The 27,940-nt window shown below is 37.1% G+C and overlaps 1 protein-coding gene across 1 annotated transcript in view; it reads left to right on the top strand.

Moving 5' to 3' along the window:
• sppl3 (signal peptide peptidase 3) overlaps positions 1-27,586 on the top strand; it is a 56,801-nt gene extending 29,215 nt beyond the window's left edge. Inside the window, exons 2-11 of the mRNA XM_039771695.1 lie at positions 12,827-12,904; positions 17,475-17,566; positions 17,730-17,849; positions 18,066-18,144; positions 18,376-18,488; positions 24,272-24,378; positions 24,653-24,816; positions 24,918-25,108; positions 25,313-25,422; positions 25,518-27,586. Coding sequence (XP_039627629.1) covers positions 12,827-12,904; positions 17,475-17,566; positions 17,730-17,849; positions 18,066-18,144; positions 18,376-18,488; positions 24,272-24,378; positions 24,653-24,816; positions 24,918-25,108; positions 25,313-25,422; positions 25,518-25,589 — 1,126 coding nt within the window. The 3' untranslated portion in view covers positions 25,590-27,586. The remainder of the gene's footprint in view (positions 1-12,826; positions 12,905-17,474; positions 17,567-17,729; positions 17,850-18,065; positions 18,145-18,375; positions 18,489-24,271; positions 24,379-24,652; positions 24,817-24,917; positions 25,109-25,312; positions 25,423-25,517) is intronic.
• Positions 27,587-27,940: the final 354 nt, after the last annotated feature.

Here is a 27,940-nt window from a genome sequence, read left to right as displayed (position 1 = left end):
CCAAAACAAAAGCCTTAAAATCAAACAAAATTTTCTGTTTACCTGTTATGCTCTTTGTATAATAAATTAGAAGATGGAGTTATGTCTGTAATATGCAGACGGACAGTTATAGTTTTATTATATCTTGGAAGAAAAAATATAAATAAGTAAATAAATAAGACACTTAAATGTTAAAAAATATATACAGTTCTTCAAGGACAAAATCTGTGCTCTATGCCTGCATTCCTTAAAGACTGTTATACAAAAATGAATTTAAATTGAACTAAAAATTTACCTTCATTGAATTCTATTAGAATGTCTTCACCCTCAAATGATTTAAAAAAAAAAAAAATTGTACAAAAATGGGTCCCTGTTGTGTATTTCGCAATTAAAATGTTTTATAATAGAGAACATTCTTGAAGCTTTATTATTTTCCTTGTGTTGAGAAGCTGTAAATTTCCTTTTTTTAAATCTGGGAAAGGTCCTTCTGAAGAACAGTGACATCCTTTCATTACAGAATGCACAAGGTGCTGCTCTGAAACTTTTTGTTGCTTACATATTCAAAATTTGCACTTCTGTATACTTCCTACTTCCGTTTGTCACATAACATCTGATTATTATCTTGCGCCTCAGTGCCATAGCAAAGTTCTTCCAGTGCAGGTTACACACACACACCCACACACCTTTTTAGTGTGCGGGATTTAGAAATAACCTAAATGCAACTGACTTTAATGTGCACTTCTTTACAAGCAGACCTCCAGCTTCCTTAGCTTTTAAGTCATTAAGGTTCGCAATCCTAGAATCTAGGGTTTCTTCTGAATCTGGGTTATGCTCTGGCTTTTCTCAACCCAGAACTGATAAAGTATAACTGAGTAGAAGCAGTGACTGTAGTTGGTGCAGGCAGCAAAGAACTAAACTACATGTCCATTAGTGTTTTTGAGTAAATGAGCCTATCTTAGTACTAGCAAGGGCAAATTGAACCAACTGTGACTTGTGATGCAATCCACACTTAATTCATTGGTTGTTTTTGCTCAACAAGGAAACCTGTTTCTCATGGAAACCCACACAAATAGACAGAGTATGCAGACCTCATGATGAAAGCACACTCCAGCAGTGATTAAATGCAAGTTTGAGTAGATTAAAGCTAAAACATGAGGCTCTTCCACAGTGTTAACTGTTTAGTATATTTAAATCTTTGTTGATTTCTTTTTCTGTAGTTTTATTCCTAACTCTCAAACACCAATTCCCACCTGGATGCAAATTTCTTAACAGTTCTTTCTGGGTCTCTTCATTTGCTCTAGGGCATACTACTTGAGGGCAGATTATTGACCTCTCATTCACTATATTTTTAATACTGTAAATCTTTGCTAAGACTTATAAGTTAGAAATTGCTTTCAGGTTGTCATGTTTCCTCTGATATTTCTTTGGAAACCTTGCATGTATTTAACGTGTGGCTTTTTAAAATTCCTGTTGTGACTCCTAAGAGTTTTTATGAAAAGTGTTATTCATATGGAGCCATATATTTGAGATAATTTGAATGACTAGGCTTGAGTGTCATCACCCCCAAAGTCACCAAAAGCAAAAATTGAAACGTGGCCTTGTAGGACAATACGGTATTTACTCCTGTACCACGCGCACATTTTTTCCCGAAAATGAGCATTAGAAAATCAGGTGCGCGTCATACACGAGGAAATGGTGCGTCATACACGAGGAATACGGTAGAGTTTGGTGCTGTCATTCAGCATGGATAGCAGCAAGCGTTTACGCTCCTTCACGGCGGGAGAGAAACTAAAAGTGATTTTGGAAGCAGAGAAGATAGGAAATCGGGCAGCAGGTCGCATGTATGATGTTCCAGAGTCTTGTGTTCGAGATTGGCGAAAGAAGAAAGAAAAACTTTCGTCTTGCAACATAAACAGACAGGCATTTCGCGGAAAACGTGCCCAGTTCCCAGAAGTTGAAGTTGCACTCACTGATTACATTCAAGGCAGGCGTCAGCTTGGATATGCAGTGTCCGCGGAAATGATTCAGGTGAAAGCTCGTGATATAGCGAAAGAACGTGGAATACCAATCACTCAGTTCAAAGCAAGCCGCGGATGGGTAACGCGCTTCATGAGAAGGAATGGCTTATCAATAAGACGCCGCACGAGCATTTCGCAGCGTCTACCAGACGCATATGAAGAAAAGCTACTAGCTTTCCAAAAGTACGTTATTCAGTTGAGGCAGCAGAAAATGTATTTAATGGGGCAAATCGGTAATGCTGATCAAACACCAGTTTATTTTGAGAACCCTTCAAACACTACTGTTAATGCAGTCGGAGACAAGAGTGTCCCGCACGCACGGGAGGCAGAGAGAAGCAGCGGTGTACCGTGATGTTGACAATTCTTGCAGATGGAAAGAAACTACCTCCGTACGTAATATTTAAAAGGAAGACCTTGCCGAAAAATGAGAAGTTTCCTCCTGGGATCATTGTCAGAGCTCAACAAAAGGGTTGGATGGATAATGATCTCGTAATCGATTGGCTGAAATGTGTGTGGCAACGTCGCCCGGGCAGTCTCCTGAAAATGCCAAACATGTTAGTCATGGACAGCTTTCATGGCCATTTAACTAAAGGTGTTAAAGAAAAACTGAAAGATGGGAAAACAGATCAAGTGGTAATTCCTGGAGGCATGACTTCGCTCCTCCAACCTCTAGATGTCTGCATTAATCGACCGTTTAAGGCTCATGTATCTAGAATGTACACCGATTGGGCTGCAACAGCGGTACGAAACAACGCCAACTGGCAAAATGAAAGCCCCAACATTGGCGCAGATGTGTGGCTGGATCATCGCTGCTTGGAAGCTTATTCCAGAGGAATTGATTGTAAAAAGTGCAGCATATCCAACAGCATCGATGGAAGCGAAGACGACACCTTATGGGTAAGCGAAGACGACACCGTATGGGACATCAGTAGCAGTGGCGAATCCAGCAGCGAATCGGAAGATGATGATTAAACTGGATTCTGGTGAGCACAATAATTTTCCACTTGCCGTTACAGTCCTTTACCGATTGTCTCTATACAGTTCTTTCTTTTCTCATTTCACAGGGCTATTTGTGATTCCCACCTGTCGCAGCATGGTGTGACAAACACTGAACGTTCTGCAGTAGGGATACTGCTTACAGTTAGTACAATATACTGTATCATGTGCAGAAAGAATTAAATGAGACATAATTATTCTCCATTACAGTTATTTACGTCTGTGTCTTACTTCAACCTCACTCGCTTCCTATACAATCACAATGCGTGTCATACACGGGGCAAAAGATTTTTTCCCAATTTTCTTTGTAAAAATTAGCGTGCGCGTCTTACACGAGGGCGCGTGGTACAGGAGTAAATACGGTAGTTAAAAGCATTCCTGCTCTGCTCATCTCCAGGCTGTAATTGCAGCCACTTGTAGCTTATCATCATATGTTATTTATTGCTTTTTTTTTTTTTTTAACGCACTGTGTTTTAAAATACCTATTCCAGTATTATGAAGTCAAGAAACCGGTCAGTTTGTCTGTCTGGTTTGGTGGGGTAATACCTAAATTTAATCTTGTTAGCTCCTGAAAAACATTATGGCATCTGGTTGAGCAACTTAACAGCATTTTTCCAAACTGAGAAAAACCCCTTCATCGGTGGTGATGCAGAAGCAGTCTTCTGGTTTAGTTGGGAATATTTGATGAGCCCATTTGACAAGTAATTTACTATTTTTTATACATGTTTTGAGCTTTCCCTCAGTAACAGTACTATAAAACTCAAACAGATACAGAATTACAAAGGAATTCTGTATATTTAGTTTACTAAAGAAATTATTTTAATAAAATCTCTACTGTGAAGTTCAAATTCATTTATGATTTCCCCATCTTGCAACTTGGCTGTTAGAGAGTTTGGTTGTTATAACCATACTAAGAGCTCCACTGTTAATCATGTTCATAGGCCTGGATGTGGATGTTTCATGTCTGTTGGTTGTGTCAACTTTCAATAAACATTGTATTTTGTAAGGTCTGATCTCTCAGTCTTGGGGCGGCTTTTGTTGAAGGCCTCGTTAAGAAGGTTTCATTATGGTATTTATTGATTTTAATGTTAAGGTAGAGAACTAGTGTTCTATGTATTGAGCCTATCTAGTACCAGTTATTTCATTGTCATTCTGTTTGCACCTGTTGTTAGCTTACAGGCCCTGCTCTTTGAATTGTGAATCGTTTCCTGTCTGGCTGCCTTTTCAAGGTTATACAGTGAACCCTCGTTTATCACGGTTAATCCGTTCCAGACTCTACCGTGATAGATGAATTTTCACGAAGTAGGATTCTTTATTTATAAATCAAATATTTTCGCAGTTAAGAGTATAGAAAACCTGTTTACGACCTTCTAAATACGTTTTTTAACATTATTAGAGCCCTCTAGACATGAAATAACACCCTTTAGTCACCATTACACTCGTATTACCCAATATATTAGGCAAAATAAGAGAAAATAAGACATATTAGACGTTACAAATATATTACTAGGCGCACTCGCCTTTTAAGGCGACCGACTTTTATCCTCAATTTTTGTGCACTCCATGTGTACATCAGGCATGTAAGTGTAGAGAATGAGAACATCAAAGTGCCCATTCATGACATCTCTCGAAAACCTAAGTTTTTTTTTTTTTTTATCCCCTCAAGTGCCTGTCCAAAGTCGTACAATATTAGCCCGAATCTGTACCGCTAAAGACGGAGTTTCAGGCACTAAATAAGCTATAGATGAGAATAAGCAAGCACCATTTCCCCTGATATTTACTACGCGGTGAGGCATTTGTACTCTATCAACATTAATTATTTCCAGAGACATAATTTTGTCTATTTTTCCAGCGCATCACACACAAAAGCAAGGGAACGATGACAGCACCAGAACTCTGCTCACATCGCGTCGCACTCAAGCCGCAAGTAGTAAGTCTGTAATAAGCGGAATACCGCTACGCTTTGCACTCACGGGACGGAAGGACAATCCCGACTGCTTTTTTATGGTAGATTATTGTACTGTACATTTAATTGCACACAACCACTAACCTATGAAGGTACAACCTCAGTAGGAGAGTCTTCAGAGGTGGTGCAGTATCTTCAGCAGGTGTGTTGTTGTCTTCAGTGAAGGAGTACTAAGAGTAGGCAGTGGGTGTCTGGGTGCGCGGATGAAGAACTTCTTGATAGGCAGTTGCTGGCACTGTCTTTTCATATGCGTGAGAAGGCTTTTGTAGGGTATTGCCATTTTCACCTTCTCCTGGATAGTAAGCATCTTCCTCCGGAAGCTTAGTTTTATTGTCAGAAGGCTTAGAAAAAGCAGCATGTTTAGGAGCCATCGTAGGGCTTAGATAAGTTCTCAGAAAGTGCATGCGTAGTGACGTAAGCGTGTATGAGAAAAATATCGCGATCGAGTGAAGCCGCGAAAGTCGAAGCGTGATATAGCGAGGGATCACTGTACCTGGATTTCTCTCTCCCTCTCTCCCACTAATTGTATTGAAAAATGAAATTCAGCCATTCAGTTTTTTTTGGGTTGATGCGGACATCCTCATTATTAAATCATATGGTTAATTATTTAAATGTATCCTCCTTTTAGGCACACGGTTATGAGCCTACAAAGTTCGTAAGAGTTATGTAGGTGTGTAAAAAAACAGACTAATGCATTGATTTACAGCATGGAAGTTGTGTATTGATTAATTTCCCTTTTTAAAATCAAGACATACTGTTTAGCTTACATGTTCGTGTGTCTCCAACTGTAATTCCAAATTACAATCAAATGTATTTCATAAACAATAGGATATGTTTGTAATGCAATGCTAGCTTACTTTTGATATTTTTGACATTATTATTTCCATGGAAATGTCAAAAAGGTCCTGAAATTCAAACAATAATGATAAAGGAAGGAGGCATATACAGGTATTCGTTTAGGAGCCTCCCTGCTGCCATGCAATGACTAGGGGGAATTCCCAACCTACACTCTGTTATACATCCACATTCATATCGTAGTAGTAGTTAACTCCTGGGTTCACTCAATGTGGTGGTGTTGTCCCCATTGGTAATGGTATTCATCACTGGTAGTGTTAATTACTTACTTCTTATGGACATATTCTGTTTGTATGCTATGGGAGACCAGCCCAACTCCATTCCATTTGTTTGAACAAAGTTAAGGTATCAAGAAATTGGTGAAACTCTGCCATCATGACGTGTATACATAAAACAGTTCTGCAGATTTCATGTGGTGGTTCCGTTTGTGTCTGGTAATCCCAACTTAATATTGATTAAGATGAAGAGAACATGTCCATTCAGGCCCTGGGTGATTTTGAGCCTGAGAAGTGGCTTGTGAACATTTTTGCTCTTTTTATTAAAAGTGAATTTGGCTGTTCTTTGAAATGTGGAGTTGCAAGTTTCAAACTTCTGTTTTTTATATTTATGTCAGGCTGTGGTATCTATCAAAGCCAAGGTAATAGCACAGAGTTTTAAATATCCTATCTCTTGCCCTAAATGTACCATCAGCACCGTACCTTAACTATCTTGACTCTCTCTTAACTGAGGTTCTTTCTTTTGAGCGTGTTTCTGTAAAGCCTGATTCTCAGACCATGTCATTGTTTTCAAGGCAACTTTCTCACCTCCTGCGCCTAGTTTTTCTTCTCAGGACCTTTTAATGTCTTTGTACATGTCTATGTTTGGAGCCTGAAGACCATAACTGCACACAGGACTTCAGATGAGGCCTAATTAGTGCATTATAAAGTTTGAGCGTAAACTCCTTGGACTTGTACTCCACACATCGTGCTATATAACTTAACATTGTATTTGCCTTCTTAATGGCCTCTGAACACTGTCTGAGAGTTGATAGCACAGAGTCCACTTAGGGTTGGTTTATACTTCACGCTCAGAACACGCAGTGTGCTAAAAGGCTTAATGTGACGTCAGAGTCTCTGTTTACTATCTACATGTGACAGAAAGCCTCTATGCAGATCCTACGGGGATCGACGTGTGTGCTTCGCTGTTTGATGAATGGTTCGAAGTGCTGAAGCAAAATGCTGACATACAGATGGATTCTTGGTGCTTTTATATTCAATTTTTATATTCTGAGCCAATTCTACACCCATCTTAAAACATCACCCTGAACTCCCACTTATTTTAGTTTGATGCCCAGTCTCTCATGTGGTACCTTATCAAATGCTTTCTGAAAGTCAAGATAAGTAATATCATATGCTGTACTTTGATCGTATCCTTTTGTTGCTTCCTCAAAGAATTCAAGCATGTTAGGAAAACGTGACATCCTTCTGTACCCATGCTGACTGTTCAGAAAAACTCCTGTACGTGCCATGTGCACCTCAATCCTATGCTTAATAATTTCTTCCCTTAATTTTCCTGTGATGTATGTTAAGCTTACTGGCCTATAGTTGTTTCGGTCTGCCCAGTCACCCTTTTTGTAAAACAGGATAATATTTGATTTGTTTAATTTCAGCCTGTTTAATCTGAACAGTACTTCTCCCTCTGATTTCTAAATCACTCAGGACCTCCTTTAGTAGTCCTATTTACTGTTGGGAGGTTATCCACTTACTCACTTGCGAAGACCTCAAAAATGCAAGTTCAGGGCGTCCGCTATTTCACTGTCTTAATTCACCTTTACCATTCCTAAAGCACTTCACCTCATCCTTGACATTTAACATTATCAGCGGCATAATTCCTGATGAACTTTTTTCCTTCATGCATTTTTGTGACAATCTCATAATTTTGAAAAAGAGAGAAGCTTCAAATGCACTCTTTCCCATGTGGTTTATTCAGTGATTCCTTATTGGTGTACTTTTAATTCAGTTCCATTATATCCTTATCTGTGCCATAGTGTTGCTGCGTGAAGTAGTTCTTCAGCCTACTCGGTGCTTTCTCCAATGAAGTGCCTCCTGTCTTGGTGCATAGGGATATGATTTACCTGGTGGGCATAGATAACCCTCCACTGTATGAAATCTTTCTGTGTTTAAGCATCTTCTTCTTTTTTTCACCTTTGGAATTCAGTGAAAAGATTTTTCCTGTATTTTTAATTTACCCTGGTGTGTTTTTTTTTTTTTTGTTGCTGCTGCCAAACAAAAATAGGGGTAAAATGTGAGAATAAATTAGGTTACAAGTAAGCAACAATAATCATGTTTTTACAACTTTTAATCCATGTATGTTGAAATGTTATATCTTCAAGTTTAGAAAGCAGTGGAATGGAAGATGTTTTGTTTAGTACAAATAATTTTATTTCTTCATTAGAAAATCCTTACAAATAGTCCACCAACTTTGATATTTATAAAAAGGGGATTTTAAAAATGAGAAAATTACGCTCTTGATATCACATAAATTCAGTAGTGTGACAAGTGTGAAAGCTTTTTTTAGTAGGCTGAATGGTTTGGCTTGCTTTGTTAACTTAATGAGAAACTAAAGGAATGAGGAAGAATAACTCTTTGTTTTTGTCAATCTTGTTTATTTTTTTTTCTCTATAGTCTATGCAATTCCCGTTTTCCAAGATTATGTATTTTAAGGGCATGTGCAATATGTTTATTTCTTCTTATGTTCTTATTTTATTAATATACACAATTATTTAATTTGGTTAGAATGGTCCTTATTAAAGGAAACATCACAGTAGAACTACCCACAGTTAACATTTGAAATTGGCCTAACAGAAGCACCTAATCGGGATTCATTCTAAAAATTGTGTGTATGTATATATCTGCGTATGTGTGAGTTTGTGTATATCACTTCGCTCGCCAACACCCGTGTTTGTTTATCTGAATACACTTGAGTTTTTTTTTTTCTTTGAATTTTTGCTATTTCATTAGTTTCATTTTTATTTCAGAACTTCTGTAAAAACAATATTTGGAATCTTGTGAGTCCCAATATACTGAATCTTTTTAATGAGGTCAGTGAGACATGTGTTTAATGACTTTGTACCATAATTCAGAATAGGTTTCTCTGTTTAGAATTTCAACACAGAAAAAACGACCTACATCATCAGCAGTTAATAATTTTTTTTTTTTTTACAAAGTAACCAATCAAAGCATGTGCAGTAAACTCCATTTTTGAAATTCTCAAGATTATTTGTCACATGCAGTTATACAGGACAACACGCAGTTAGATGCATCCTGATCCGCTTATCAAAAGCTATGCAAAGTTAGAATAATATTAGATTAACAAAAATTAATAGATTGAAAGATAACAGTATAGTAGAACATAACTACTAAGTAAAATTATGTGAATAAAGTAGAATTAAGTGTTATGGTGCATTAGTTAAGTGTTTATTGTGCAAAGTCAAAGTTAGACAGGAGCATAGTTAAATGAGGCGGTTTGTTTGCGCTACTGTGGTCTTTACTTTCTTTTTTTTTTTATACTTTCTAATTTTCCTACTTTCATATCCTTTAACTTTCTCCACTTGTGTATCGCGCCGTCTTTACATTTAAAAAATTTTTTTTTTTGAGCCTTTCGAATTTCACTGCTTTCATAATCTCTAACCTGCACTTCATATGTTTAGCGCCAACATTTGTGAACGTCTTTATGAAGTTCTTTTGTCTTTTACTCTGTCTTTTAATTCTGAGCCGGATTGTACATGCTTTTTTTTTTTCAATTCCATTTGTTCCAGGCTGATAATTACTTTCCTTATTTTTTTGAATTTGCACCTAGATTATTCTTTTTCTTTTTTCCTCATTTTTCTCCCCAACGCTTTTGAGTCTGTTTTCTCCGCTCTTCTTTCTTCTTCACTTAGTCGTCAACGTTTCATTTATAACGTACTGTCCTTAAACGCTTTATATGCACTGAGAGCCCTGGATCTGTGTGCGCTCAAATCCTTTAGACGACTGAATGTTTTGCTGCCTCTTGGCTTATTTGATATTGATTATAAGTATGGCATGTCTTGCAAGAATCTCATGTTCCATGTCATCGTGAGACGGTCCTGGGTCAATCTCTTAGCACAAAGTCTCATGTTTAAGGTCACCGCGAGACGCTGTGTGGTCAATCTCTTTCATCTCGCAGTTTCTTTTAAATGTCTTCCGTTAACTTAACGTTAAGATCACGTCTCGATGCCCTTCTGTTTCTCTCCAGGATATTTTTATGATAGAGATATTGGAATCAAGAGCTAAAGATGGGTAGTAATATGAAACTTCTGTGAAATTTTTAATTCTGTCTTTAGACATTGTTTTTGTATGTACTGCATTTTCTGTTCATATTTTTTAAGAATAGTTTGTAGTTAAATGTAGCTTCTAACCAAACTGACTGCATCAAGGCGTTTTCTCCTTTATAAATCTATAATCTGTTTGGGGTGGAGAATACCTAACCACTGGAGCTTGGCATTAGGCCAGCACATTTGTACAGCGTGCCCTGGAAACCAGTGCAAAGGCAAAACTAATTGCATGTGTAAAAGAACCTTTTGGCAACTGAAATCTTTGACTCTCATAATTCCTCGTTTTTCTCCCATTCCACTCTGTTAGCTGTTGACAGAACAGTTTTTGGTCTTGTTCCACCCCAAACCAAATCTGTATTTTGCTAGTCTATACTGGAAAAAACCAAGATATGGAAACATAATTATGCTGTGTTGTGGAGGGTACAATTTTGATTTATATATACTCTTTAACAGTTTGAATGTATAAATGTTTTAGTAATATATCTCACTTTTGTGTGTACACTGTCACAAGTGGGCCATATTTGTGTTACATTTTGCAAAGTGACCATAATAATTACTCACATCTGTACATTCCCAGCAGTTTGTTTAGAGCATACTTACAATTTAAATATATGTATTCTTTTAGAAGTACTTATTATTTTAAAATATACAGTGCTACTTTACTGTTCTTGGGATGCATGGTTAGCTAGCTTGGGATCGTTTTTAGGTGTAGTTTGTATTTTGCCTTTGTGTTTGTTATGCTGAATGTTGTCTTCTGAAGAGTGTGTGAGTGTGTGTGTGTGTATAGTCCTGGCTGGTGTAGTTTGTATTTTGTCTTTGTGTGTGTTATGTTGAATGTTGTCTCCAAATGTGTATGTACAGTTGTGCTTAAAAGTTTGTGAACCCTTTAGAATTTTCTGTATTTCCGGATTAATATGACCTAAAACATCATCAGATTTTCACTCAAGTCCTAAAAGTAAATAAAGAGAAACCAGTTAAACAAATGAGAGAAAAATATTATACTTGGTCATTTATTTATTAATGAAAATGACCGAATATTACATATTTGTGAGTGGCAAAAGTATGTGAACCTTTGCTTTCAGTATCTGGTGTGACACACACCCCTTGGCAGCAATAACTGCAAATAAACGTTTCCGGTAACTTTTGATCATTCCTGCACACTGGTTTGGAGGAATTTTAGCCAATTTCTCCGTGCAGAACAGCTTCAACTCTGGGATGTTGGTGGCTTTCCTCGCATTAAATGCTCACTTCAGGTCCTTCCACAACATTTCGATTGGATTAAGGTCAGGACTTTGACTTGGCCATTCCAAAACATTAACTGTATTCTTCTTTAACCATTCTTTGGTAGAATGACTTGTGTGCTTAGGGTCATTGTCTTGCTGCATGACTCACCTTCTCTTGAGATTCAGGTCATGTACAGATGTCCTGACATTTTCCTTTAGAATTCTCTGATATAATTCAGAATTTATTGTTCCATCAATGAAGGTAAGCCGTCCAGGCCCAGATGCAGCAGAACAGGCTCAAACCATGATACTACCACCACCATGTTTCACAAATGGGATAAGGTTCTTAAGCTGGAATGCAGTGCTTTCCTTTCTCCAAACATAGAACTTTTTATAAATGAAAAGTTCTATTTTGGTCTCATCCATCCACAAAACATTCTTCCAATAGCCTTCTGGTTTGTCCACGTGATCTTTAGCAAACTGCAGACGAGCAGCAATGTTTTTTTTTTTTGAAGAGCAGTGGCTTTCTCCTTGCAAACCTGCCATGCACACCATTGTTGTTCAGTGTTCTCCTGAAGGTGAACTCATGAACATGAACATTAACCAATGTGAGCGAGGCCTTCAGTTGCTTAGAGGTTACCCTGTGGTCCTTTATGACCTCGCCGACTATTGCACACTTTGCTCTTGGAGTGATCTTTGTTGGTCAACCACTCCTGGGGAGGGTAACAATGGTCTTGAATTTCCTCCTTTTGTACACAATCTGTCTGACTGTGGATTGGTGGAGTCCAAACTCTTTAGAGATGGTTTTGTAACCTTTTCCAGCCTGATGAGCATCAACAACTCTTTTTGTGAGGTCCTCAGAAATCTCCTTTGTTCATGCCATTATGCACTTCCACAAATGTGTTGTGAAGAGCAGACTTTGATAGATCTGTGTTCTTTAAATAACACAGGGTGCCCACTCACACCTGATTGGCATCCCACTGATTGAAAACACCTGACACCTCACCTTCAAACTAACTGCTAATCCTAGAGGTTCACATACTTTTGCCACTCACAAATAAGTAATATTCGATCATTTTCCTCAATAAATAAATGACCAAGTATAATATATTTGTCTCATTTGTTTAACTGGTTTCTCTTTATCTACTTTTAGGACTTGAGTGAAAATCTGGTGATGTTTTAGGTCATATTTATGCAGAAATCTAGAAAATTCTAATGGGTTCACAAACTTTCAAGCACAACTAATTATGGCTGTTGCTATGTCAGTTAAACACCATGCATCCCCCATCCTTGTGTTCATTCCTGATGCTTATTGCTATCAGACACTGCCTCCATACTGACCCTAAAAGGAGAAATACTACACATTAGCAAAGGCATCAAAGTGAGTAGATGGGTTAATGAATAGGGCAATGAGTCATTATTACTGTGCCTAAACTTGTTTATCTTGTTTCTATAGGGCCTACTCCCTAGTGGACTCCAGTCAGGTCTCCACGTTCCTCATCTCTATTCTTCTTATTGTTTATGGCAGCTTCAGGTAAGAACACCACCAGTGGTTGACTTAGTAATATTTGTACTTTTCAGAGGAGGTAAAGGTCTTGGCAAAGCCTAATCGGTTTTATTTCATGAATTTAATTAGGTCTGTAGGATAATTTCTGACATTTTGAGTAATACTAAGTAAGGCGTGGCTTTTTTTTGTGCAGAGCGACCTTACTTATAGGATCTTCTGAATGATCTTCAGCTTTGTTTATACGATGTATAGTATGGATCATGTACTTATTAATATCACTGGGCTTGTCAGATATTTCTTAAAAACTTAAATTCTGTATGCTCTATTATTTATACATCTATTTTGAGGCAAGCATTAATTCAGTCTTTTATATCAGATTTTTTCCTTATAGTATCATTCAAAAAACAAGAACCCATCTTGGATGGGGTGCCAGAGCGTTTTCCATCATATTCATAAGCACACCCAAACTTAGAGTTGTCATTCACCATAACAGCATATCTTTGTGGTGTTAGCGTGAGCAAAATAGGAGTACCTATGGAAAACCCTGCACAGACATAAATGGGAGTGTGCAAACAAATGGTGACTAATCTGGGATTAAAAACTAGTGTCCTCTAGCTGTGAGACAGCAGTGCTACCTACTTGTACTGTTTGCTCCAGTTATATTATTAGTTGTCAGACTACAGCATTAATTGGCCCAATATGCTACAAGCTATAGTTTGTGCCTGGAGCCAGTGTCAAACTTGAATGCCACATTATGGACAGGAAGCACCTACAGTTTTTTTTTTTTTTTTCCCCCACTTGAATATGTTTATGATACTAATGCAGCAACAATTTGTAAGTTGTTTATGAACACAGATACATTACCCTTAATTGAAATCAGAAGATTTTTCATCTTAATATGCAATTGGCAAGCTATCAGTGGCCAACCATTTTTTAATTTATGACATAAAATATCAACCAAGCACTTGTTTTAACTTAAATGTTTCAATTTACTATGTGTATTTTATATGTCAGTTGAGCAGTTTAAGGAAGAAATCTTCTTTCAATTTAATTTCGTCAGCTTTTCTGACTAGGAGCAGACTATTAAAATTAAATTCTTCAGGCCCTGTCCACTATAGAGATGTTACGTGTTTTTCTTCAAATGTGTGCTGCTGGATAAAGTGACAAGCCTGGTCTGTAGCTCACGAAGTAGAAGCTTTTGTTTTTGGAGCCCTTTTATATTGTACATTGAAACTTCCTTTGTGCCCAATGCTGTCAGGATTGTTTTCCGCCACCTACAACCATAAATTGGATTCATTGAGTTTAGAAATTATATTTTTGAGTTTATGTTGGAGGAGATTTATGTACTTGTGCCATTTTTTTTTCATTAATTTGGATGAGCATATCGAATGTTGCTAACCACCATTCTTAATATAATTTAGGCAAACCACTGATATGTAACTGTGTATCAGGCTCATTGCCAATATTTAATCTTTGCTTCACTGTCACTTAAAACTGTTAATCAATCTCAGTGCCTGCAAGACAGTAATCTAAGAAGGCAGTTTATTAGTACTTTAAAACTGTTATTCAACAAACACTAGATCATGGTACATTGTCCGTTTTTAACTGGTAGCAACCCTGCTTAAAACCTCTGAGCTTTTAGTTTTGTCATAGTCAATCTTAAAAATCTCCTGGATTAATTGTGATATTGTGCCTGACATAACAGCAGTAAAGATATACTTAAAATTAAACCACAGCTCTAATGTCTGCCCTCAAAAAGTTGTTTTTTACAAAAATATTGAGAAGTTCTCATATTAATGTATCTCTTTTGATGTGTAATTTTGGTATTAATGGCATTGCTACTTGTTTCCAGATTTTGTTTTGCTCTCAGTGTTATACTGCTGAGTATGCAACAGTGCTGCCACAAGGGAGTGGGTCACTTGCTGTCAGCTTTCTTTAGCTTTACCCACCTCATGACCCCACGTAAAACTGCTATTTCATAAACTAATTACATGTTCTCAACAGAAAATACATTATCATGTTGATTCCTTTGAGATGCACACATTTCTATAGAACAGAATTTGTGTTTTGCCTTTGAGTGTTAGTGGCAGCACAATGAGGAAGGTGATCTGTGTGGGCTGTAAGCAGGAGATTTGGGTACATTCAGAAAAGGTATCAGGATTATAAGATTACTGAAAAAATGGATGACTGAATGCTTGGAATCACAATACAGTTAGACTCTTCATGGGTGATTCCTCAAAACTCTCCAAATCTATATTTATCACTATATAATCCTCATGGCAAACCCCTTTTACCAACTGATCTAAAAGAAGCAATTATAATCTACTGTTAAAAAAAAGACTATTAGAACTTCCCACACAAATCTAGTACCATGCAGTTCTGTTATACATTCATATTAAATCTTATTTCTGGTAGACAACAAAACAAAAAAAAATAATCAGAAAAAAATTTAACTACACTTGCAAAATAGTATCATATGAGTATATTACTAGCACCATTTTTAAACTGTCAAATCTAAAAATGTGATGGTGCTAATATTTTTTTTTTCTTTTATTGCTCATAATTTTCATTATGAAATATGTCTCTTTGTACCACAATTCAAAATCCAGTTTTGTTTTTTTTTGGTTTTTTTTTTTTAAATTGCCAAAGTTTTTTTTTTTTTTATGCCTTTCGCCTGCTGTTTTTTGCCTGACACTTGACTAGCATTACACCATTACACATTATTGAGGAGCTATTGTGGTCACACAACCACCAGGGTCTAATAGTTAAATATCAATGCCAGGGCTACTTTCAGAAAAGTATGTTCCAGTCTCCCTGTTTCAGGCAAGAGGTCTAACCAGAGGTTTCACTGGGATCATTTCTGAGTAAGGGTCTGTTTAGAATGAGTTAAACTTTCTCTTACAAAACAGCTTATACTGCATTTCTGGGGAGGAGAAGGGCATGAAATATAAATGGATTGGATCCAGACCTCCATATTGGAGGCGCATAGAAGTAGCCTTGGCCATAAGTTTGTTAGCACTTGTCATGGTGGTGGACATTTGATAAGGGAAGCTGACAAGCTGAAGATGATTTTCCTTGATAGTAGTATCTCCAGATTTGACTGATAGGTCTAAGGTTGGACACGTGTGACTTTGCCTATGCTTTACTTAGGAAGAGTAGGGAAATGTAGACCTCAGTGTTGTATATTATAATGAGGTGGAATGAGTACTTGGAAGAATGGTTGAACCTGGTGGATATGCCCTCATTACAGCAGGTAGCACTGAATACATCATGTGGGGTTTGGTCCATCTCTGGGACTGATCCTGCTGTAGACTGTTTAAAAAGCTCCTTAGTAGCTACAAATGTGGATGTGATACAGCTGGAAGTGTTAAATGCTTGTAGCAGTGTGTTTTTGCATGGGAGGCATGTACAGTACCTCTGCCCTGACAGACTAGTAATTGGTTTTCCAAAACTGGTGGCAAGAGGGTATACAAGGAATCGCGTATACCCTGAGAAAGCTTGTGCTAGTGTACTTGAACAGAGACTTCATCTAATAGTCATTCCTCACATCTTTACAAATTTATCTATGAAGAACAGTAAAGAGTTCCATTCTTCCCATGCAAGAGCTCTGTCTTTGTATGCATACTTGAGATATACAAAGTAATTTCCTGATCTTTTAAATATGTGATTTGTAGACTTGGAAGAAGCTTATGACCTTATACCCTATGGTATATTAAGAGGTCCCTCTAGAATACCAAGTTCCAAAAACACTCTTGAGTTATACTTCCATTCATTTTTGCTGTTGGACTCTACCAGGGGTGCATTTTTCCTATTCTTTTTGGGGTGTTGTCTTAGAATTTCTTGCTCTGGACATGGATAGCCACTAAAGGAATAAGATTGTTGGTACAAGTTCCTACAGAAAATTGACTTAAATCAGAGTATCTCAAAATCCCCTATGGGGACCCCAGAGGAAGCTGTTCAGGATAGAGTGGAGAAATAAAGATCCACCACTTTTATCTATCTTTATATCTGGACTTTTGATTTGCTGTTCCAAAGCTCTTAAACTGTACTTCACCCAGTCAAATTCACTTAACAATTTTAGGGCATTTTCTCATTTCCGTGTCAAATGGATAATTTCAAGTCTTTTTCATTTCAAGACAGTGAAATTAATTATGTACTTATTTTATGGCTAGAGCCACATCTAAAAAAAATGTCATTGTATTGTGAATGTGTAGGTTTTAATCACAGGAGTTAGGCCTTACCCTCGCCTTACAAAATTGTGCCTTAGAACTTTATCTTGATAGTAGTATCTCCAGATTTAACAGACAGTTCTAGGGTAGGACAGTTGTGACTTTGGCCAAACTTCACTTAGCAAGTGTAGGAAAATGTATATCTTAGTGTTAGATAGCATAATGAGATGGAATGAGTACTTCAAATGTAGTGCACCATCTGATAAAAGGTAAAGAAAACTGACATTCACTTGCTCTCATTTGTAACAAAAAAAGTGTACAACAAACATGCTTGTTACACAACTGTCTGGTAATTGAATAACAATAATGAGCAGATTTGTATAACTGGCAGCTCAGTCATGACCCTAATTTTACACTCTACACCACAGATCCTTAAACATGGACTTTGAAAACCAAGACAAAGATAAAGATGGAACTACCACATCATCAGGAGCATTCAACACAAACAATGCCAATAACAGTAAGTACTTGCACTGGTTTCTGTTGTTGGTATCCTTTCGTATCGTGTTGAAAGCTTATTTAATGTCATCATCATTATTTTTGTTAAAATTGTGTGGAAACTTTACCATGATATGTGAACTTGTCATTAAACTGTTTTTTTTTTTTTAAACTTCTTCATTCAGGTATTCAAACCATTGACTCAACCCAGGCTCTTTTTCTTCCAATTGGAGCCTCAGTTTCATTGCTTGTCATGTTCTTCTTTTTTGACTCTGTTCAGGTGGTCTTCACCATATGTACAGCAGGTAAGATGCGTTTAGAACCGAAAAGTAAATTGTACTGGAATAACAGCTATTAAGTGCAAGATAAAATAATTGCTCCAGATGATAAGGTGGAGTGAAATTGTTAAGGGCTGAAGAGTAAGGTGTGCAAGTAGATTTCTCAAATTCATTATTTTTAATACTCATTATGCGTTGGATCTTAGTGATACTTTTTTGTAAGCTAGTATTTCTTTTCTACAGTCCTTGCCACAATAGCCTTTGCCTTCCTACTTCTGCCGATGTGCCAGTACCTAACTAGACCCTGCTCTCCTCAAAACAAGTAAGAGTTTCTATGGTTATGCATGTGTTCTATTTGATTTTGCAAATCATGGACCTTTATATTCTGTTCCTTATTATCTGCCAAGACTCCTGAGGAAGCTTTCTTGGTCCAGTTTGAAACTCAATTGTCCTATCTCAGCAGTTAAGCCAAATGTACAAGTGAGCTTACACTTACGAAGCTAAATGTAAAACATTTTGCAGTAAATTGATTTATTTTTGGTTTGGTTTACAGGATCTCTTTTGGTTGCTGTGGTCGATTTACGGCTGCAGAACTCCTTTCTTTCTCACTGTCAGTTTTGCTGGTTCTTATCTGGGTATTGACTGGTCATTGGCTTCTCATGGATGGTAAGAGTGGACAGTTTACTTTTGTATAATGCCAAACACAAAAATGTGTATCAACCAGTTTTGATTTTATAATGAAATGGGTACAGCCAACGAAGAACATTGTTTAAATTAATTTGATTGTTAAACATGTATTTGTTTTTTTTTGTTTATCTATTTTTTTTATTTAGCCAAAAAAATGAGACCTGTCAATTTGTTTGTGTAAAAAAGAGAGCGCATAAAGAACTGAACTGGTGTAAATCAGTGATGAGGATTTCTTGGCATTAAAGGCATTTTTATTGTTCACGCAGAAAATGATTTAGGCTTTTTCTTCTAGTATGCATTAGTGCAGAGTTTCATGTTTGTTGCTGTAAGAAATGATGATGATTATTATTATACTGGCCTATTAATAAAAACACCAATTGAACCAGACAGTAATATACTTCTTTATAACATTTATGAAGGTTTTCACTGCCAGCCAAAATGTACTGTCTTGCTTGTGTGACCACTCTTCTATAGCTTACTTGACATCTTTGTCATTATCATGAAGTACTACTTTTGACTTTCATAGCCATGGAAATAGTGAAAGGTACTTTTGTGTTTCAAGCAGGGTTGTCTTTATTGGATTAAAAAGAAACTAAATGCAAGCAGACTTTTTTCTGCATGCATTATTTTAAATTCAAGGTGTTAAATGTTGTGTCATCAATATGTACACCTGTAACTGTGAACTGAAACATAAAATAACCAAGCTAGAAAAACAGAGAATCAAAAAAGCCAGCTGTAAAGTCCACATTCTCCAACCTTACGTGCCATTTCTGTTACTTAAGGTCAGTCAGTATTGGTTTGAATTATCCTAATCTGGCATTTGGAAAGTACATGTGTATCTCAATAAATTGGAATATTATCTAAAAGTTAATTTATTTCAGTAATTCAGTTCAATAACTGAAACTCGTATAGATTCATTACACACATAGTGATATATTTCAAGCATTTATTTCTCTTCATTTTGCTGATTATGGCTTTACAGGTAATGAAAACTCAAAATTCAGTATCTCAGAAAATTATATTACATAAGACCAATTAAAAAAAATATTTTTAATACACAAATGTTGGCCTAATGAAAAGTATGCCTATGTACGCACTCAGTACTTGGTCAGTGCTCCTTTTGCATGAGTTACTGCATCAGTGTGGCGTGGCATGGAGACAATCAGCCTGTGACACTGCTGAGGTGTTGTGGAAGCCCAGGATGCTTTGATAGCAGCCTTCAGTTTGTCTGCATTGTTGTCTAGTGTGTCTCATCTTTCTCTAGACAATACTCAATATTAGGTCAGGCAAGTTTGCTGGCCAGTCAAGCACAGTGATACCATGGTTATTAAACTAGGTATTGGTACTTTTGGCAGCTTGTCAGCAGAGGGAAGCATGAAGTGCTGTAAAATTTCCTGGTAGACGTTTGTGCTAACTTTGAGTTTGATAAAACACAGTAGACCAACACCAACAGATGACATGGCTCCCCAAGTCATCACTGAATGTGGACAGCTTCACTCCTTAGCCCAGGTAAGATGCTTCTGACGTCTCTGTTTCAGGAGTGGCCTGACACAAGGAATGCAACAGTTGTAGCCCATGTCCCGGATATGTCTATGTGTGGTGGCTCTTGACGCTTTCAGTTCAGCCGCAGTCCACTCCTTGTCAGTCTCTACCAGATTTCTTGAATGGGCTGTGCTTCACAGTCCTCTCAAGGCTGTAGTTATCCCTGTTGCACCTTTTTCAAGCCACATTTTTTCTTTCCAGTCAACTTTCCATTAATATGCTTGGATATATCACTCAGTGAACAGCCAGCCTGTTTAGCAATGACCTTTTGTGGCTTACTCTCCTTGTGGAAGGCATCAATGACTGTATTCTGGAAAACTGATTGTGTGACCTACTGAACCAGACTGAGACCATTTAAAGGCTCAGGACACCTTTCCAGGTGTTTTGGGTTGATTAGCTGAGTGGAGTGTGACACCATGAGTCTACAATATTGAACTTTATCCCAATATTCAAATTTTCTGAAATATGGAATTTTGGGTTTTCATTAGCAATAAGACAATCAGCAAAATGAAAAAAAAAAGAAATAAATGCTTGAAATACAGTATATCATTTTGTTCGTAATGAATCTATATAATGTGAGTTTCACTTTGAATTGCATTACTGAAATAAATTAACTTTTCAATGATAGTCTAATGTATTAAGATTCATCTGTATGTACTTCTCAGGTCAAGAAACTGTTGTGAACCTATGACATGCCGATCTACACATTATGGAAACATTTTTTTTAGGAAGGTTTGGCAAAGAACAGTCACAGTGAGTGTAGGAAAAACTTCTCTTGCCTTGCAACCTACACATCGCGAGAAAGCTTTACTAGCAGGGAACAGAATAAACATCTTTTCTTGGGTTAAATGGTCAACAGTGTCACGTAATTAAGTATTTGATGATTTGGCCTTTCCTAAATACTGTTTTCTTTTTTCTTTTCAAACCTTCCCTTTAGACATGATTAATCACTTTTAAATATTTCTGCCCAATAGTAAGTTATTGACTGCTTACTTGAGCATTTTTCACTCTACACTTCATTATTTTCCTTCTCAAGAGTGAAGTGCTTTTCTGTTTTTTTGTACTGCATGTGTGCTTCGCTAAACAAAACTAAAAACCTTAATCTTACTAATGATAATAGTAATACCTAGTCATATAGTCAGAATCATAGGCCCTTTTGCAGCGAGTGGTTCAATTATTGTGCTCAGGCCACTTCAGATTTATTTCAGAATGAGTCAATTTTGTTGATTCCTATGTTTGTTTGTGATGGATAATGTAATGTTAATTTCTAAAATTTATCAAGGCATAGATAGCATTTTTAATCAGTTTGTTACAGTACACTTTGAAATCCTCAAATACTAACCATAAAAGGAAATCATATATAGCACACTGTCATGTTGACATAGCATTCACTATCCTTGTTATAAACCGTCTCTAGGATAGTTTAAGCTAGAGTCTTAAATTAATTGGTTTTAAGTCTGGTTTTAGCACACAGAATCACATCACCAGTAACAGTAAGTGTTAGTGATATGGACAAAGTCATGGAGACAGTTAGTAATAAAGATCCTTTGCTGCATCCTAGCTGTATTCCTCAGTGAGAAAAAGAGATTACCTAATAAAAACTGAATTAATTTAATGAGGTTCAAGAGGTGATATACTTTACATATATGTAGTAGGTCAGTTTGGTCACCCCTTAAATGTTAGTATAACACATCATCACGCCATCTAAAGAAACCTTAACCAATATTGGAAAGGGTTTTAAAATGGTTTTATAATGTTTTTCAGTTTGGGGTGGATAAAACTATAGCAGAATATTTTGGAAATATGCACTCCTACAAATCTCAAGCATAATTTGGCAATAACGGCAACAAATATGGTAATCTTTTACAATTATCACACAAGAAAACTCAAGCATGTTGTCACAAAAACCTAAGGAACACATCTGTGCATCTCCTGATCAATTATGCTGGACACATTATAACTCTGCAGACAGGTGCAAGTTGTTTTCAAATTATATTCAGGGTGTGTATCCAAAAGACTTTTCCTTATGGTAACAAATTGCTATGTATATAGACAAACTGAGTATCTGAAAGATTTTTGCTTATTAAAACTAGTTGCTATGTATGTAGTCTCTTAAGTGGGTATGGCGTGAATCCAAGAATGTGTATAAGGAAAAGCACCTCATGTCCACTGTAAAGTATGGTGGAGGATATGTGGTTCTGTATGGCTGGTTTTGTTCCAAAGGCCCTGGGAACCTTGTTAGGGTGCATGGCATCATGATCTCCTTGAAATACCAGGACATTTTAAATCAAATTTTGGATGACTCTGTTGGAACGCTGAAGATAGGTCGTCACTGGGTCTTCGGGCACGATATTGACCCCAAACACATGGCAAAATCTACACAAAAATGGCTCAGCAGACACAAAATCAAGCACCTTCCATGGCCATCTCAGTCCCCAGACCTCAACCCCATTGAAAACCTGCAGGGTGAGCTGAAGAGGAGAGGACCCAGGACTCTGGACGATCTAGAAAGATTGTGCAAAGTGGAATGGTCAAAAATCCATGTCTCTGTATTGTCCAACCTTGTGAAATGTTATAGATGAAGATTAAGTCCTGTCTTGTTGACAAAAGGGGGTTGTACAAAATATTAACAGCAGGGGTGCCAATAATTGTGGCACACATGATTTCATTTAAAAAACGTATTTCTTAATGTGGGATTTATTTTCCCAATGAATAAATGTACTAAAGTTAAAGGTTGGATTTTTCTCTTTTTTGTGTTGTGAGCCTATATGTTTTGGGGGAAAAAAAGAATTTATTAGAATCCTAAGAACATATCTTAACCAGGGGTGCCAATAATTGTGGAGGGTGCTGTATATATATATATATGTGTGTGTGTGTGTGTGTGTATATGTGTGTGTATATGTGTGTGTGTGTATATATATATATATATATATATATATATATATATATATATATATATATATATATATATATATATATATATATATATATATATATATAATATAAAAATGTGTGTGTAGAGAGAGAGAGAGAGAGAGAGGTTATAGGAGCACGCACTGATACAGCTCATTGCCACACCCACCATTTGACAAATCAATTTAGAATCCCCAGATTAGGACCCAAGTGCAGCCATGCAGTGAGTGACACCTCAGCACCACACTAGTTCAGATGGAATGGAACGGAACAGTGTGAGGTTTTTTATGGTGGCTGGAGTGCCAATTCTGCTACCAACCCCCAGGTTTTTCTTTGCAGGTCGGAGGGCCTAATCTATATAAAATGTATTGGATGCAGTCAGGTTCACAAGTATTTGGACAATGACACATTTTTCATAATTTTGTCTCTTTATGCCACCACAATGGATTTGAAATAAAGCAATCAAGCAATCCTTCCTAAACAGCTCATACAATGTTTTTGGTAAACCCTTTAATTGAAAGCTGAAAGTCATCACTTAAGTCACATAATGATTGCTTTATTTCAAAACCATTGTGGTGGCTTACAGAGCCAAAATTATGAAAATTGTGTAACTGTCCAAATACTTAGATCAACCTGACTATATGTATTTATGTATGTATTATTTTTTTAAATCTCTGGACTTTCTATTTTTCCTCATTATGTAAAAATGGTACATATTCACATTAAAACAGTTTTCAGGAAAAGCAGTTGAATCCATGTTCTTTATCCCCGTTCAGCAGATTATGTTTTTGTGATGTTCATTAAAAATTAGGTAGCATAAATATAATTCAATCCTAGACCTAAATATAGGCCAGTAAGCAGCTCTAGTAGGGATCTTCTCTAATACAGTTAGTATACCAAGCAAGTCCAGCAAGATAAGAATATTAATGGATTAGATCTGTGGGCTGGCAATTCTTTCTAGTGCACACTAAAGGAGCACTGTGTGAATGGCAGGTGGACAGCAATGTTTCATCATTTTGAAAAGCCTTTTACTTAAGATAACCACATGTGAGGTTGTGAATAAAGAAACCAAGTGCTTTAGTTAACTATTTAACTGTCTGGTGCTTGTTTAAACAGAAGAGTTGTACATTTTTTCTCACTTATCAAATAACGATTAAAAAATAGTTGCTATAGTCTTAACGGATATGTCCGTATATTGTATATGGTACTTATATTTTTTGTTGAACTGTCATTTAATCAAACACTTGGTTCACAATAGCATTTGTCAAATTTTTCACTGAATTCTCTCATTTTCTTTTTGTCTCCAGCACTAGCCATGGGGCTGTGTGTGGCCATGATTGCCTTTGTCCGTTTGCCCAGCCTTAAAGTGTCCTGCTTGCTGTTGTCTGGCCTCCTGATATATGATGTTTTCTGGGTAAGTCTATTGTGGTACATTCCTATTCCTGTCGGAAGCTAAAGAAAAAAGGGCAAAAAAGAAGGGATTTAATAAGCCTGTCCCTATCTGCATTGCAAAGCAAGACCTTGTTAGTATTAAGGATGTAAACTAGTGGGTTGGTGTGAAATATTGCTAAAATATTAGAATTTCTGATAGGAGAATTTTTTTTTTTTTTTTTAATTTCTTCATCATTATCCAATTATATGTGCACAGGGAGGAATTCCAAGACTAACTTGCACATCTCCCGTTGCAGGTCTTCTTTTCTGCTTACATTTTCAACAGTAATGTGATGGTGAAAGTTGCCACACAGCCAGCTGACAATCCTCTAGATGTACTGTCACGCAAGCTGCACCTTGGCCCCAGTGTGGGTAGAGATGTACCCAGACTGTCCTTGCCAGGAAAACTGGTCTTCCCAAGGTAAGGTATCTGGTAAGGTTAAGGTATGCTGATAACTAAAATGGTTTGATCAATACAACCAGATTCAGGTGTAACATATGGTATCCTCTTGTCTCTTGCAGCTCTACCGGCAGCCACTTTTCTATGTTGGGAATAGGTGACATTGTAATGCCAGGTTTATTACTCTGCTTTGTCTTGCGTTATGACAACTACAAAAAACAAGCCAATGGGGAGGCATCCAGTACAGCCAACATCTCTGGGCGGATGCAGAAGGTTTCCTATTTTCACTGCACGCTTATTGGGTACTTTGTAGGTAAGTATAGGTATTTTTTGTTATTGTTAGAAAAACAAATTAATCTAAGATGTAACAAAGACCAATATGGAGAGGCTGTCCCCAATATTTCTTTGCTTCAGCTAGTCTCATAGCAAAGAAAAGACAAATTTTAAATGAGCTTTAGTCCTGCTGCCCCTCATGTAGATAAGCTTATATTTTCTCTCCCTAATTTTTCTTTTTAAGGATTACTGACTGCCACTGTCGCCTCTAGAATACATCGTGCTGCACAGCCTGCACTTCTGTACCTTGTTCCCTTCACATTACTGCCACTGCTGACCATGGCATACCTGAAGGTATTCTTTTTGTACAAGTTATCCTTGTAACTAGTGTGTATGGTCTTATGTTCTTGGCAGATGTGTGACAGGTATTATTACCTCCATCCTAATAGGGGGATCTGCGACGCATGTGGTCAGAGCCATTCCACTCCAAGGCAAGCAGCTCCCGGTTCCTGGAGGTATGATGGGACACAACCCCAAAACCAGCCAGCGATGGACTGGCACTAATAAGCTGCTGAGTGCCCAAGGTTTTGTGTCTTGTGGTTTTGTTTTCTCATCTCGCCCAAATGGATGCTGTCTGGCATTAATCAATAGGATTGCTTTACAACACCAAGAAGGAAGAAGGTACTGTGGGCAACTATTGCGTTTCCTTGTTGTGGAACTCTGTGCAGTTCAAAATCAATCCATCAGTTATCATGTCCTCAGGACTTGGAGTCAAAAATATACCGGGGGGCTTGTAACTGCACATTTTTTTAAGGAGAAAATAAAAAGACATAAGCTGAACATTTAATATGTGCACAAGGCTGCTGCACTGATGACAGTACCTGCAGAACTCTTGAGGGCAAAAAGGGACCAGAAACTCGTCTTGGAACTTCAGCACAGAAAGACAAGGCAGCCATATTTCTCTTCCTCCCTCTTTCCAATATTTTGATTTATTCTCCTATTTTTTGTGTGTCAATGTTTTATTTTGTTGTGTGTTTTTTTTTTTTTTTTTTTGCCTCCACATTTTGAGTGATCTGTCTTGGCAGTATATATTTGCTGTATTGGATTCCCTTTGCCACCTAATCTTGTGTTAAAATCAAAGAGATGAGGATGTATGCGTGTGTGCTTGGAACCACAGGGATGTGTGAAAAGTATATATAAATATGTATGTGTGTGTGTGTATAAATGTGTATGTGTGTGTGTATATGTACAGGCTAAAAAAAAAATACACACCTATACATACCACTCTGAAAAAAATCATACTGTGTACAAGGCATTAACTGCTGTAAATTCACGCATGTATAGCTATTAAATACAGCTTCATTGTATACAGCTTGTTCGCTGTCAGGCAGTCCCTGTTCACAAAAGTATCACACATTATTTTATATAAAAGACCGCAAAATGCATTCTTTGTATCATGGTGGGGGTAGGGTGGGAGTAATAGTATAAAGTCTGGCAGTAGTCCATGTCCAGGATGCAAATGGTTGCCATTTCTAAGTTATTGAATTGGACTATGCCTCTGTTTCTTTGTTGTTTTAAACATTTTACTGCCCGTAATTTGCTGAGCACAATCAAAGGCTCTGTATAAATTTAGTTTTCATGCTTGCAGCAGTTTGGTTACTATACTGTCAGCAGCCTGGGGTACAAGGGTGCTTTTGTAGGATGTTTGAAGCCACCTACACAACTTTTGCATCAAAACAATTATGCAGACATTTGAACTTTTTTTTTTTTTGCAACCACGTTCATATAAAATTTTTACTTTGTTATGGTTGAATTTTCCTTTTTATATATTTGTAAATTCTGACATGGCTGTTGACTGGCAGTGCACTGTCCAGTCATGACATCACTTGAGACTTTTGTAGTTAACAGCTTGAAGACCTCATCTGTCTTCAGCCTGCTTTCAGATATATAATCCATACTTGCTGTTTATTTTCTTATTAAAACAGGCATTATTTTGTTTTACTTAAATCTACCCAGGTCTGTGGGCACTGAGCTTGGTTAGGGTGGCATGACCTTGGTGGGTGGTATCAAGTTGTATTTGGCATTCCAGTGTCTAGTGGCACATTGGTTTGGATAGTTTAAACCATCTTCCCCTGAAACATTCTGTCTTTGCATGATCTCCAGCAGGCTACAGAATAACAGTGTTCATATGAGGCCTAGTCAAAGGTTTCAGTGCACAATGTACCCCACACCCTTCCCCCCGGGTCCTGTCTCTCCCCCAGCCCCTTTCAATTTGTGTTTATTTTTATGGAAGAGTGGTTTCTTTTGTCCCATTAACTGTATGGTTTTGTGCTGTAGATTAGAGGTTCCATTTTCTACATACCGACTCGAAAAGAGTTGCTCTATTCAGCAATGAAATGAGTGGACTCTGTAAACCATTGTGTAGTGAACATGGAATCCAAAGCTGAATTAAAAGAAAATCATCATTAACCTCATCAGTGAGGATTCCTTTGTAAATAAAGATTAAATCTAACTGTAACTCTTTGCCTTCTGTTTGATTATTTTTATTTGCAGTTGCATCCCATCTTTTTTTTTTTTATATAGATCAGACTTGTGATGGAAGTCTGTGGATGAATAACAGCAGACAGCAGTTGGAAAATTAACGTTTGGGAGTTAACTCAGTCTTTTGCTGTTGGCTGCTTTTAACTTATAAACATTTTCCTTCCTGTTTTAAAATGTTTATATGTAAATATTTTCTAAGCTACATTTTGGACATGTCCATTAGGCAAATGTTTCTTGTGTAAACATGACTAAGTAAAGCAACCTTGAACATACCTAAATCCCAGGGAATCGAAGTGCAAGTATATTTTACTCCACTGAAAATCAAAGGCCA

This window comes from Polypterus senegalus, chromosome 12, assembly GCF_016835505.1.
Source record: "Polypterus senegalus isolate Bchr_013 chromosome 12, ASM1683550v1, whole genome shotgun sequence".
In the NCBI taxonomy this organism is placed as follows: Eukaryota; Metazoa; Chordata; class Cladistia; order Polypteriformes; family Polypteridae; genus Polypterus; species Polypterus senegalus.
This window is presented reverse-complemented; position numbering and strand designations above follow the sequence as displayed.